At 35.8% G+C, this 15200-nt stretch overlaps 2 protein-coding genes across 2 annotated transcripts; both read left to right on the top strand.

Annotated features, from left to right (window-relative positions):
- The first annotated feature begins 3102 nt into the window (after positions 1–3102).
- On the top strand, positions 3103–7464 carry LOC131623340 (disease resistance protein RPV1-like). Its single transcript, XM_058894346.1, has 5 exons — positions 3103–3820; positions 3987–5082; positions 5185–5478; positions 5587–7142; positions 7250–7464. Exons 1-5 carry the CDS (start codon positions 3324–3326, stop codon positions 7326–7328), a joined length of 3522 nt encoding a protein of 1173 aa, XP_058750329.1. The 5' UTR covers positions 3103–3323; the 3' UTR covers positions 7329–7464.
- A 2840-nt stretch (positions 7465–10304) lies between these two features.
- On the top strand, positions 10305–14023 carry LOC131623339 (disease resistance protein RUN1-like). The gene is made up of 5 exons (XM_058894345.1): positions 10305–11429; positions 11541–11834; positions 11967–13510; positions 13617–13786; positions 13864–14023. Exons 1-4 carry the CDS (start codon positions 10608–10610, stop codon positions 13690–13692), a joined length of 2736 nt encoding a protein of 911 aa, XP_058750328.1. The 5' UTR covers positions 10305–10607; the 3' UTR covers positions 13693–13786; positions 13864–14023.
- The last annotated feature ends 1177 nt before the right edge of the window (positions 14024–15200 follow it).

Here is a 15200-nt window from a genome sequence, read left to right as displayed (position 1 = left end):
TATAATTAAAATTTTGGCTAGACATGCTTATAGTTTGACCAGTAAATAAATAAATTGATTAGGTATAATAATTGGTATGTGACTCAGTCAGTTTTTAATAGAAAAACTGTACACATTAGATAAGTATCAAAAACAAACTTTTTTAAAGTAGATTTGAACAGAAATCTGTTTTGCTTAATTTTTAATTTTACTCTATTGGTATATTTTTTAAGTTAAAAACTAAAATATTATGAGAAAATATTGAGTAGGTTATTCCTCATAGTTTAGGTATGGCCATGTAAAGTCCTTTTAAGTTTTTGATTGGATCTTTTCAGCTCTATTTTAGAGTAGGCCAACAAGTGATGTTCAATATAGTGAGCAAAGAACATGTTGGGACGGGTAAAGGATGAGTTGAGATGGATTATATCTGCCCCTAACCCGTCCTTGATTTCTACTAGCCCATTTTTTAACACTATTTCGCTCTTAGACTCAAACAAACTCAATAATATGTGGGTCAAATTTAGGCTGTGCCTATTTTGGACAACACTTGGCTGGCCAAAAATAGAACTAAAAAATTGTTTCGTGATCATTCAATTATGACTAGAAGTTAATACTACAAAGCTGATTTTAACATATGTATCCTAAGTCAAATAAGAAATGAATAGAAGTGTCAAACTCACTTCTTGTATCTGTAGCGTAGTATTCATCCTTTCTTGACCAGCAAACAGGTCTCCTAACATTTTCATATGTAATTAGCTATAAGACCATCCACAAGTCCTGTTATGTATGATGATAATGTCAATAAGGTACTATACATATCAAAACACATTAATATCAATAAGCTATTTTACATAAAAGCAACTTTGTCATTGCCATGATCAGTATCCTTCCTGCCATTACCTTTATTGTGGCTTGTATTCTTAACTAACATGTGATTTTCCCTGTTAAATAGATGCATATCATTCCATAATCTGGACTGTCTAGTGGAGAATAAAAAAAGTTCACTATTTGTCCAGCTGTTTAATTAGTTATTTTTAATACATCTAGTTATTTAACTTCACAAAGAAATTAGTTTTCTGTTAGTTAGTTAGTTAGTTATGCCTTAGTGTAGCTATGCGATACCTGAATCTGTTATGAAGTTTTATTATGATAGCACTTTTACTTACTATAACTTATCATTTGTTACTTGTTTAGTTACCTTGTAACATTTTGTAACTGTTTAATGGTTAGTTGTACAAGTCATGGCTTGGTGCTTGAAAAAGCATGATAGAGAATGTTTCATAGATCAACAAAACAATTAGGGAACAAGTGAGTAAAGAGCATAGGCTAAAAAAAGCGACAAAGTAGCGTACCGCTGTAATCTGTGATCATTGAAGAGAAAGCTTCACCAGTGAGAACGTAGGAGATCAATCTCTCGGAACCTTGATACTTGATAGTACATGTGTTCTTCTTCTCTTGTCCTTCATGTTTGTGAATTCTGTTTTCTGCATCAAACCTTGCTGTCATTAGTCTAATCCAAGACTGCAATCAACCATAACAGTCTACAATTGACGATTTCAGCATTTGACAATCTTGTTTTAGAGCTTCAGCTCTAGTTGTCTCTGAAACCAAATGCATAGGAAAATATAAATATTGCCTGATTCGCTGAGGTAAATTCATCTCCAAGGTACCATTTGTAGGATACTCAAAGAGCACTAGAGCAGTGTTGCCAGAGTCAAAACAGCAACAAACAATCCCCAAGAAAATTCTTTAAGTCTTTCGACCTTAGCAAAATGAATATACATATACAACATGAATCTACTTCCCGACCAGCAAAATGTACAAAACATGCCTGGATTTCAATCCCAAATAGAAAGCTTTAACAAAAAAGTGAAATTGATTGTGAGGGGAATTTTAACAAACAAGTAGTGTGCTTCATAAGAGGACTCAGTAGGAATCATTAGAAGACCAACCAGCTGTCTCGTGTTAGGAAATAGAAGGTCAAAATATGAAGGAATATGCCAATGGAGGTCCCGTATGAAATCACCGACTTTGGCTTTCAGATTGTGATGATAGGTATAAGGAATTTGCAATGCATGTACCAAAGAGTGAAAGTCACACCATTTATCTAACCAAAAGTTTGACATTGAAACCTTTCCTTATGTTAAAGCGAGTATATCCCCAATGTGGTGACTTTCTGAGAAAAAACCATTGAAGAAAAAAAACATACAAAAGTTGAAGGAACCCTGTAATTTACATAGATATAAAAAAGCGACCACACGCTTTACTGTATTTTATGTCTCTCTTTCGCATTCTATTTCAATGAATCAGAAAAGATACCATATTGGAGTTTGACCTAACTCATCCTTACAAAATCGATTAGTAAGGAGAGGAGTGTTCCTCTATATATACTCTTTCAATGCTCTATCTCCAACTAATATGGGACTTTAGGATCTTCCTAATAGTACCGACCGTTTTGACGAAAGATAATGATGTTGATATGATGACGAAGACATTGTCAAGTTTTAAGTTTTTCCACTGTATACAATTGATAAAGCTGCATGAAGAAAGCTATGTTGTTCTCTTGATGTTGTAGAGTTTGTTCTAAGGTGAAGATTTGTGAGATTTTGGATCGAACTCTAGTCTCGACAAGGCTAGCATCTTGGTTCGACAGAGATTAAGCATGTTTTCGAAGTCTGTTCACATGCTGTAGTCGAAGTACGCTCAAGGATGCAGTAGTGGAAATGTTATGATCGTTAGCATATCGAATTTGGCCTGTTTAGTACAATTGTTTAAGATAGCTTATAGCTTAAGTTAACTTAGTAGTCTTTAAATAGACTAGTTCTCTCAGGTTGTTGAGAGAGGTTGGTTGTTATTATTCACTTGTAATCTTTGAACCCTTATTAAGTAAGTGAATAGTAAAATAGTTATAACAAATCTTGATTTTCTTCTTCTTCCCTCTTCTCTCTCTATGTAAAAATTTAATAGAATTTCTAGTGTTTGTTCAAGAAACTCAAACTTTCTAGTAGTTTTGATTTCTTCTCAATGATACTCGCTTACAACAGCATAGATAAAAAAAGAGCCCAATGCTTTACAGTACTCTCTCTCATTCTGTTTCTGTGATATTATAGGACATGAGAATAGTAGTACGACAGAATCATTATCATAATAGGTTGGTAAAGGTCTGTACTATGCATGTAAAATAAAACACTCTTTCTGCAAGTGGTGTCTTTTCAGGATCGGATGCCTTCAACTTTGGTGCCTCTGATGCCTTTCTCTCTTAACCTCCCGTTTTTTCCTCACATGAATATATTCCTTAGCTCAATTCACAAATTATCACTCACAAGCTGCTAGTGTGGGAAAGCATGGCTATGACTGTTTCATCTTCTTCTTCTTTCTCTCGCGCTTCTTCTCTGAAAAAATATGATGTTTTCATCAGCTTTAGAGGCGACGACACTCGTGCTGGCTTCACTAGCCATCTTCATGCTTCGCTGTGCCGAAGCAATTTGGAGACCTACATAGACTACAGAATCCAAAAAGGAAACGACGTTTGGGAAGAACTCGTGAAAGCAATCATACAATCAACTCTCTTTCTTGTCGTCTTCTCACATGACTATGCATCTTCAACGTGGTGTTTGAATGAACTTGTTGAAATTATGGAGTGCCACAAAAATGAACCAGACAAAGTTGTTGTTATTCCTGTTTTCTACCAAATTGAACCTTCACATGTTCGGAAGCAGAGTGGGAGTTACGCCACTGCGTTTGTGAAACACAAAAAGCAACCCAGAGACAAGATTCAAAAGTGGAAGGATGCTCTTTCTCAAGCTGCCAATTTATCTGGTTTTCATTCTGCCAAATACAGGTATGTTCTCAACTCATCTTTTTCCTTTTATCACTCTGCATTTGTGAATGTATGACTAGTACTGTGTTGTTATTAGTCTTGCATAATGTTTTAATTTTAAGATTCAGATGATGAATTCGAGTATACCTTTGGTTGTCATTCACATTTCATATTTTACATATGTTAGGAATGAATCTCACTTGATTGAAGAAATAACAAAATCTGTTTTAGAAGAATTATATCACAAGTACCAAAATGAGTTTGCAAGTGATTTCATACTCAATGAAAACTATTGGAGGATTGAATCTTCAATAAAAACTGATTCATCAGAAGTTCAAATCATTGGACTTTGGGGCATGGGGGGCATAGGCAAGACAACCCTTGCTGCTGCTATTTTTCACAAGGTCTCTTTTCAGTATGAAGGCAGATGCTTCTTCCCAAACGTGACAAACGAATCAAAAATGCACGGAATCAATCACATATGCAACAAACTTCTTTCCAAGTTACTAAAGGAAGATCTTCATATTGATTCTCCCAAAGTAATACCATCCGCGATCATGAGAAGACTCAAACGCATGAAAGCTTTCATTGTGTTAGATGATGTTCGTACTATAGAACTTCTACAAAACTTGATTGGAGTTGGGCATGGTTGGCTAGGAGCTGGTAGCACAGTCATTGTGACGACTAGGGATAAGCACGTGCTGGAGAGTGGAGGAATTTACAAAATTCATCAAGTTAAGAAGATGAACTCCCAAAACTCCCTCCAACTTTTCAGCTTGAATGCTTTTGACAATGCTTTGCCTGAGGAAGGATACGTGGATCTCTCAAAAAGAGCAATTGATTATGCCAATGGCAACCCTTTAGCTCTGAAATATTTGGGATCATTTCTTCGTTGTAAAAGTGAAACAGAATGGAGCTGTGCACTAGCTAAACTCAAAGAATTTCCCAACAAAGAAATTTATTTGATTTTGAGATGGAGTTATGATGAATTGGATGATACAGAGAAAAACATATTTCTGGACATAGCATTTTGTTTCAAAGGACATAAAAGGGATATGATAACAAACATATTAAATATGTGTGGTTTCTATGCTGAAATAGGCATAAGAAATCTTTTAGACAAGGCTCTTATAAGAGTTGACTTCGAAAACTGCATACAGATGCATGACTTGATACAAGAAATGGGCAAACAAGTTGTTCGTGAAGAATCTCCTAAGAATCCCGGACAACGCAGTAGATTGTGTGATCCTAAGGAAGTTTGTGATGTATTGAAAAATGATAGAGTAAGAAAATGATACCCTTACTGCTCTTCCTATACACATGTTTTTTATACAAAAACTACAATTTACTACAAAAATACTAACATTTACTTTTTGTTTCTTCAGGGAACTGAGATAGTGGAAGCCATTTTTTTAGATGCTACTGAATGTACACGCCTAAATTTAAGCCCCAAAGTATTTGAGAAGATGCCAAACCTAAGGTTACTTATTTTTCGAGACCACAAGGGAATTAAATCTATCAGATTTCCTAGTGGCCTTGACTTATTGCCAGAAAATTTGAGATGTTTTTTATGGGATGGCTATCCATGTAAATCTCTACCTCCAACCTATTCTCTTGAAATGCTTGTGGAGTTTTCCATGCGAGACAGCCATGTGGAAAAACTTTGGAATGGAGAACAGGTATGGACTGTACGTGTATTATTTTAATGGAAAATGAAACCAAAAACTGAAATCTTTATGAAATAGGAAAATGTACTAACTTATTTGACCAATTTTATATTGTTACAGAATTTGCCAAATTTAGAGAGACTTGACCTCAGTTACTCAAAAAATCTGATAGAGTGTCCAAACGTGGCTGGTTCCCCGAATCTAAAATATGTATCACTTATTGGTTGTGAAAGCTTGCCTGAAGTTGATTCATCAATTTTCCTTCTCCCAAAGCTTGATGCATTACACATGAGAGAATGCAATTCACTTAAGACTCTTTCGAGTAACACTTGTCCTCCAACCCTCCGTGACTTTGATGCCAGGGATTGCATCAATCTGCAAGAGTTCTCAGTCCCATTAACTTCTGTTGATAGTTTGAATTTGCGTTTACCAGAGTGTGGCGCGAACGGACTTCCATCATCAATATTGCATTTGCAAAATATTGCAAGGTTTACCTATCCTATTAATGATAGTCTTGTGAATCTTCCTGAAAACTTTGCCAATTCTATTTGGCTTGTGTTTCAGAATCTCCAGAAAGGTGAACCTGACACTTCCATCACTTTACATAAAGTACTGCCTAGCCCTGCCTTCATGAGTGTTAAAGAGTTAATCATCGACCGTAATGACATGTTTTCTGAAATCCCATGCAATATCTCCTTACTATCATCATTAGAGTCTTTATCACTAATTGGTATTGCGATTAGAAGCTTGCCTGAAAGCATTAAGCATCTTCCCCGACTCGGATATCTTGAAATTATTGACTGTGATATGCTTGAATCTATACCTTCACTTTCACAGTTCATTCCATATTTCTTTGTCTGGGGATGTGGATCTCTTGAGAAAGTATTGAGCTCAACAAATGAACCATCGGGCAAATCCAACCATGGTTTTATGTTCCTTAACTGCACAGAGTTGGATTCACATTCATATCAAATAGTTCTGAACGACGCCATTGCTGGGATTAAACTTGGAGCGAGACTAAATTCAGAAAATGAAGATCCATCTTTAGATCATAATAATGATATTATTATGTACTTCTTACCTGCAATGTCTGGCATGGAAAATTGGTCCCATTACCCTTCTACACAAGCTTCTGTCAGTCTTGAGCTTCCTCCCGATTTGTTGGGTTTTGCCTACTATTTAGTTATTTCTCAAGGAAAAGTGGGATATGGTGTAGATATTGGATGTGAGTGTTGCTTGGACAACATTTCGGGTGAAAGAATCTCTATAACAAGTTCCAAAAGAGCCAAATTCTCTAGTAGGGTATTTTCTTATGTCGATGTTTCAGTGTACATGATGGTGATGGATCATTTGGTTTTATGGTATGATCCAGGAAAATGCAAGCAGATAATGGAAGCATTTGAAGAAATAAAAGCCAGTAGTGATGTGAACAACACCAGTTACAATCCAAAGCTTACATTTAGGTTCTTCGCTGAGGAAAACCTATATAATGAAGTAACTATAGTCGAGTGTGGTTTTCACTGGATATATCCCTTTGAAGGCAGTGCAGTTCCAAATAAAAATGATGATTTTGAATCTGATGAACGAGAAGACACAGTTCCTCCAACAAACAAGTTAGAGCAACGTGTCATTGGAAATCTTTCCAGCTTAGAAGTAGATGAAAGTGAAGACTTGAGGTACATAATGTTCCTAGCACTGATTGTACTGATATAACTTGGAAACTTAATTTAGTTTTAAACACTCTTGCAATTTCTGTTACTGTAATAAATCTGTCTATGAACAGGTGTTCACTTGAACGACTCTTGGATTCGATGGAGAGCAGCTGGAGTGGAGAGAAGAAAATTTCAAGTGATTTAAACTGAATGTTGTCAGAAACATATGCCTGTTTTCTTAAACTGAATGTTGATTTAAAGAACATTGTGTTGGTACACATTGTTTGTAATCTTGTATTAATTGTACTATGAACATCTAGTAGATTAATGATAATCATATTTGAATTAGTGGTCATTTTTTCTACACACAGATTACTCAAATAAGTTCCATGAGGCATGTTAGCTTGTTGTCATTAGTTGTTAATACTGGAATAAAAATCTATAAACGATATAAACAAATAGAATGTTTAGTGTGAAACCTTGACCAAACTAAAAAAAGTAAACTTCAATGAATTCAATGCATATGCAAATGGATTTAAGGATCAAACATTCATTTGCTTAAAATTCTTAACATTCTAGGATTTATCCTGTCACCTCCAAATTTAATCGGATATCCCAAAATGTTATAATAATACTACTATCTTAACTTTGTAAAATTCTTTGGGATTTTTGGTATGTACATAACCCCCGATCACGAGACCTCGAGGGCTGAAGTGTTGGTTAAAGAAACCCCTAAAATTCTCCGGATAACTCATATGGTCGGCATATATCATTCCAACCGACAGACAGCGTTTAACGTGTGTAACTTGGTGGATTTTCAAATGTCACGATGGGCGAGCATCCCATCGCACCTTTTCACCTTACTTCACAATGATGATATTTATGGGGAATATGTTGTCATTATAGCCTTCTTCCTTCGCTATTCCTCATAGGCTGGTATTAAAATCCCACAATCTCATCAGCCTTTGCTATATATTCTCACTCAAACTCCGTTTGAAGTCCAAAAGTTCACCTTCATCTGCATGCTCTCGCCTCCCCTTTTCAGGTAAACACCTCTTCCCTCTTTTACTTTCATCCTTTTTAATTTTCAATTATGGTGCTTGTACGAGAGTGTGATGATTCGAGGAATGCGCCCGCTCCCCGAAATGTCCAAGAAATGAGTGAACTCTGGGCACAATGCATAAAAGATTGTGATGGTCATTTGGGACAAACCAAATTTGACCAAATAATTAGGGAGGTTTATGGTGACATTTATGAGTCTCTTAGCAATTCTGACTCAGAATCTGACTCATCAAGTTTTGTAGAAGTTCTAATGGAGAAGTTCTAAGCTACAAGTGTAGCACCGTTAACCACAACGATACTCATAAACTACGCTCTAGCAAGAACCTTTCATCCATTGGGAATGAATAGGATGTAGTACTAAAACCCTCTGAGGACAGCGAGAGAGTATGTCTTTATCGTCCTAGAGGTGTAAATGAGGAATGCTTCTACTTCTATATTAGGGTGCTCGAGGTTTTCATAATCCAGATCCCCTTCTCCGATTTTGAAGTCGATCTCCTTACCGTCTTAAATGTCGCCCTAGTTCAAATTCGTCCCCACGGTTGGGGGTTCATTAAAGCATTTGAATTTATATGTGAAACATTGAACATAGAACCCACCATGAGCCTATTCTTTTCTTTCTTCAAACTGAAGGGTGCGGATAAAGGTAGTTGGGTCTCCATTAATGGGGCTCACAACAGAAGTTTCCTCCGGCCTTTTACCTCTAATAATAAAAGGCATTAAGGACAGATTTCTTCGCATCAAAAGCGGAGACAGATGCCCTAGAGTCATGTATGTCATGCCGCTTGAATCTAAACCAACTAATAACTATATGTATTGGTACATATCAATTACAATTGGATTTTCTCCGAAGATATATAGTTATACGACCTACGACAAACAACATACACACAAGAAGCTTCAACATCTAACCCCCAACAAAATTACCAGACCACTTACACATAACCCCATATCCAACAAAATTACATACCGACAAACACTTAAACCCACAACCAATACATGCCCGACACAAAACCACAAAACAAAGCGCATACCCCATACCACTACTAATAACATGCTTATTATCAAAACACCTAACAACCATATGCCCTAAACACATCATCCTACCATAGCCAAGACACTTAAGAAATATATAGCACCAACACTTCCTCCTACCATAGCCAAAACGCCCAAACATCGCAACACTAAAACATGCTACAAGCATATGACTACCAAACACCACAACAATTATTTCTTCCTTTCTCTAACGGAGCATTCATACCAATGTCACCATTCAATCGACTAGACCGCTCACCAATAACCCCATCAACATAACCCAACTACACTGGATTGTGCCATGAACTCGGTTAGGGCAACGCATCGATGCAGACACAAGACTATTTTGAATTACAAAAAATTATTAGGAAAGCTGGTGATGGTGATGTTCCAGGGACCTCATATCAAACATCTGAGGTGAATCAACATACGAGAAAAGGCACCTATGAAGTGTAAAACCGGTGGCATGTATGACCAAGTCGATCGTCGTTGTTGGTGTTAAAAATCTTATCGTACCTAATCATATTTAAATTAAATATTAATATTTTTTATATGATTTATTATTTTAATTAAAAAATATTACGCTGATGTGCCAGATGAATTGATGTCTTTTCCTAAGCATTATCGCTAGTTCAACTAGGACTAGCTCTATTAATTGTAATGGAGACACCAATTAAATTGACATGTGCTCTGCATTGCCCTTGTTTTTAAAACATGAGAACTTTGGAAATTAATGAGATTTTTTTTATTAGAGGAATTAAGGAGAAATTTGGTTATTTTTAAAATTTTGATTACTTTGATAAAAGAATTTCTAATTAATTAACTAACATTAAATTTTTTATTAGAGAAATTTTGTAGAAATTTGGTTATTTTTTTAAATTTTGATTATTTTGATTTTCCTATAATGAATTTTCTAGTAAACGCCGTGTTTCAAATTTTCTTTGTTTCTCCGTCGCTTAGTGAAGTGGTGACTGTCTGAGAAAAAACCATTGAAGAAAAAAATGGTTGAAGGAACCGTTAAAAGGGTCCACACGCCTTATAATCCTTTATATCTCTTCGCATTCTATTTCTGTAAATCAAAACACATACATGGCTATGGTTATGGCTTCTTCTTCTTCTTATCGCGCGTCTGCTACAGTACCTCTGAAAAAATACGATGTTTTCATCAGTTTTAGAGGCGATGACACTCGTCATGGCTTCACTAGCCATCTTCATGCTTCTCTGCGCCGAAGCTATTTGGAGACTTACATAGACTACAAAATCCAAAAAGGAAACCACGTCTGGGAAGAACTTGAGCAAGCAATCAAACAATCCACCTTGTTTCTTGTCGTCTTCTCACATGACTATGCATCTTCAACATGATGCTTCTTCTCAAACGTGACAGACGAATCAAAAATGCAGGGAATCAATAACACATGCAACAAACTTCTTTCAAAGTTACTAATGGAAGATCTTCATATTGACTCTCCCAAAATAATGCCATCCGCGGTCATGAAAAGACTCAAACGCATGAAAGCTTTCATTGTATTAGATGATGTTCGTACCTCAGAACTTCTACAAAGCTTGATTGGAGTTGGGCATGGTTGGCTAGGAGCTGGCAGCACAGTCATTGTGACGACTAGGGATAAGCATGTGCTGGAAAGTAGAAGAATTGACAAAATTCATCAAGTTAAGCAGATGAACTCCCAAAACTCCCTCCAGCTTTTCAGCTTGAATGCTTTTGACAAAGTTTTGCCTGAGGAGGGATACGTGGATCTCTCAAAAAGAGCAGTTGATTATGCCAAAGGCAACCCTTTAGCTTTGAAAATTTTAGGATCATCTCTTCGTTGTAAAAGTGAAATAGAATGGAAGTGTGCACTAGCTAAACTCAAAGAATTACCCAACAAAGAAATTGATTTGATTTTGAGATGGAGTTTTGATGAATTGGATGAGACAGAGAAAAACATATTTCTGGACATTGCATTTGGTTTCAAAGGTCATAAAAGAGATATGATAACAAAAATATTAAATAAGTGTGGTTTCTTTGCTGAAATAGGCATAAGTAATCTTTTAGACAAGGCTCTTATAAATGTTGACTCAAACGAATGCATACAAATGCATGACTTGATACAAGACATGGGAAAACAAGTTGTTCGTGAAGAATCTCCGAAGAATCCCGGACAACGCAGTAGATTGTGTGATCCAAAAGAAGTTTGTGATGTATTGAAAAATGATAGAGTAAGAAAATTATACCCTGACTTCTCTTTCCTAAACACATGTTTTTTATACGAAAAACTGCAATTTACTACAAAAAAATACTAACATTATATTTATTTTTTGTTTCTTGAGGGAACTGCGATGGTTGAAGCTATATTTTTTGATGCTACAGAATGTACACACATAAATTTAAGCCCCAAAGCATTTGCAAAGATGCCAAAACTAAGACTGCTTGCTATTCGAGACCACAAGGGAATTAAATCTATAAGACTTCCAAGAGGCCTTGACTTATTGCCAGAAAATTTGAGATATTTTCTATGGGATGGCTATCCATGGAAATCTCTACCTCCAAGCTTTTGTTCTGAAATGCTTGTGGAGTTTTCCTTGGGAGGCAGCAATTTAGAAAAACTCTGGAATGGAGTACTGGTATGCACCGCTCATTTATTTATTATTGTTACATCTTTTTATAATAGAAAAAGAAACGAAAAACTGAAATCTGAAATGTTTATAATTTAAGAAAATGTACTAACTTGTTTGACCAACCGTAAATTGTTATAGGATTTGCCAAATTTGGAGAAACTTGATCTCAGTTACTCCAAAAAGCTGATTGAGTGTCCAAATGTATCTGGTTCTCCAAATCTAAAAGTATTAGATCTTAAAAATTGTACAAGCTTGCCTGAAGTGGATTCATCAATTTTCCTTCTCCAAAAGCTTGAAACTTTAGTGATGAACGACTGCTGGTCGCTTAAGACTCTTTCAAGTAACACTTGTTCACCAGCTCTCCGTCGCTTTGATGCCTTAGATTGCAACAGTCTGCAAGAGTTCTCAGTCTCATTTGCTTCCGCACATCTTTTGAGGTTGTCTTTACCAAAGTTTGGCGTGAATGAACTTCCATCCTCACTATTGCAATTAAAAAATATTGATTGGTTTACTAGTCCTATCAGTGATAGTCTTGTGGATCTTCCTGAAAACTTTGCCATTAGTATTTGGCTTACGCGTGACAGTGATGATAAACACGACCTTTCCATCCCTTTACGTAAAGTACTTTCTAGCCCTGTCTTTCTGAGTGTAAAACAGTTAATCATTGAACGTGTTTCTCTCTTGTTTGAAATACCAGACAATATCTCCTTATTATCATCATTACAGTATTTATCGCTAATTGGTACAGAAATTAGAAGCTTGCCTGAAAGCATTAAGTATCTTCCCCAACTCAAACATCTTGAAGTTATCCGTTGTGAAATGCTTCAATCTATTCCTGCACTTTCACAGTTCATTCCTTATTTCTTTGTCTGGAATTGTGAATCTCTTGAAGAAGTATCGAGTTCAACGAATAAACCTTTTGATATACCCTACCGTGGTTTTATGTTCTGTAACTGCACAAAGTTGGATTTTCATTCATATCAAACAGTTCTGAACGACGCCATTGCTGGCATTGAACTAGGAGCAAGACTATGTTCAGAAAATGGAGATCCATCTTTATATCATGATACTGATATTTTCGAGTACTTCTTACCTGCTATGTCTGGCCTGGAAAATTGGTCCTGTTACCCTTCTACACAAGCTTCTGTCACTCTTGAACTTCCTCCCAATTTGTTGGGTTTTGCCTACTACATGGTTCTTTCTCAAGGTAAAGTGGGAAATGTTGTAGATTTTAGATGTGAGTGCTGCTTGGACAACAGTCCAGGTGAAAGGATTTATATAACAAGTTTCAAAAGAGCCAATATCTCCTGTGGGGTCTTTAATGGCAATTATTTATCGAACTTGATGTCAGATAATTTGGTTTTATGGTATGATCCAGCAAAATGCAAGAAGATAATGGAAGCAGTTGAAGAAATAAAAGCCAATAATGATGTGAACAACACTAGTTACAATCCAAAGCTTACATTTAGATTCTTCATTGAGGAAAGCCTATATAATGAAGTAACTATAGTCGAGTGTGGTTTTCACTGGATATATCCATATGAAGGGAGTGCAGTTCCAAATAGAAATGATGGTTTTGAATCTGATGATCGAGAAGAAACAGTTCCTCCAACAAACAAGTTAGAGCAAAGTGTCGTTGGAACTCTTTCCAGCTTAGAAGTAGATGAAAGTGAAGACTTGAGGTACATAATGTTCCTAGCACTGAATGTACTGATATAACTTGGAAACTTAATTTAGTTTTGACACTCTTGCAATTTCTGTTAGTGTAATAACTCTGTCTATAAACAGGTATTCACTTGAACAACTCTTGCATATTGGATTTGGTGTAGACCTGCTGGAGTGGAGAGAAAAAAATTTCAAGTGATTTAAAGAGGCACAACAAATAGGAGATAGAAACATAAGAAACGTGTCGTTGGAACTCTTTCCAGTTTAGAAGTGTGTGAAAGTGAAGAGTTGAGGTATAACTTGGAAATTTAATTTAGTTTAGACACTCATGCACTTTCTGTTACTGTAATAACTCTCTGTGTATGAACAGCTATTCACTTGAACGAAACTTGGATTCGATGGAGAGCAACTGGAGTGGAGAGAAGAAAAATCCAACTAATTTAAAGAGGCACAAGTAATAGGAGACAGAGACATAAGCATGTTTTCCTAAACTGAATGTTGAATTAAACAACATTGGTGTTGATACACATTGTCTATTATCTTGTATTACTTGTACTATGAACATCTAGTAGATTAATGGTAATCTTGTTTGCTTTTTTCAGAATAAATTTTGTGTTTCCCATGATTTTCATTCTAAAATATTCAAATATTTAACTATCAACAATGTATAGAATTGAATAACTGGAAATTTCTTTAGAAAACAGAGAATAAATAAAAAATTTAAAAGTAACTACGATCGCATTGAAATAGGAAAAAGGTTTGGTTCGAACTTGTAAAAGCTATTAAAGAGTCCATTTATTTAGATATTGATTTGCAAAAAATTGTAAGTCTTAATGTTAGAACAAGAATTGTTCTGATCAATATTCTTAGTTTTGATGATAACAATGTATATGAATTTTGCTTAAGACAATGTGGTACTCTAATCCTATGCATTTTCCATTTCAGGAAAAATATATAGAGTATGCACAATTCAGCGCAAGAAGCACTGACTCAGAAGGTTCAAGTATGCAACATCAGAACATGCTCTAGCAAGACATCATAAGATGGTCAAGCAGAATCAGAACATGGTCTATTGAAACATCAGAAGAACTTGAGATCAGAAGTAGAAGCACTGAAGTTCTTGTGGTATCACGCTCAGAAGCTCTTCAAGGTCAGAAGACAAGAAGATGCTCTGCACCAAGCTGTTTGACTCTGATAAATTCAAACGTTGTATCTACAAAGATCAGATCAGAAGCAAGTACAAGATGGCATGCTACGCTGACTGACAAAAGGAACGTTAGAAGCTATTAAAGGCAAAGTCAATTAAAGCAGGAAAAGCAAGACTCGAGGTAGTTGACAAAAGAGTGAAACATTAAATGCAACGCTGTACGGATCACGCAACGCATTAAATGCTCACAACGGTCATCTTCTTAAAACGCCTATAAATAGTGAAGTCCTGATCAGAAGCAAGGTTACCAATTCACGAACAACTTTTCAATCTTGCTGAAACTCTGCTGAATTCAAAAGCTATCAAACTTCATCTTCAACCTCACTTCATTGTAATATCTTAGTGAGATTTAAGCTTAGAACTTAAGAAATATATCACAATTGTGATTACAGCTTATTAAGAAGCATTGTAAAACTCTTGTAAGAATTTGTTTACATTCATTTGTAAAGTACTAGAGAAGATCAAGTTGTGATCGGATTCTCTAGAAGTCTTAGAAGGTA

The sequence above is a fragment of the Vicia villosa genome, unplaced genomic scaffold (assembly GCF_029867415.1).
Source record: "Vicia villosa cultivar HV-30 ecotype Madison, WI unplaced genomic scaffold, Vvil1.0 ctg.000060F_1_1, whole genome shotgun sequence".
Classification (NCBI taxonomy): domain Eukaryota; kingdom Viridiplantae; phylum Streptophyta; class Magnoliopsida; order Fabales; family Fabaceae; genus Vicia; species Vicia villosa.
The sequence above is the reverse complement of the archived record's forward strand: the minus strand, read 5'-3'. Positions and strand labels throughout refer to the sequence as shown.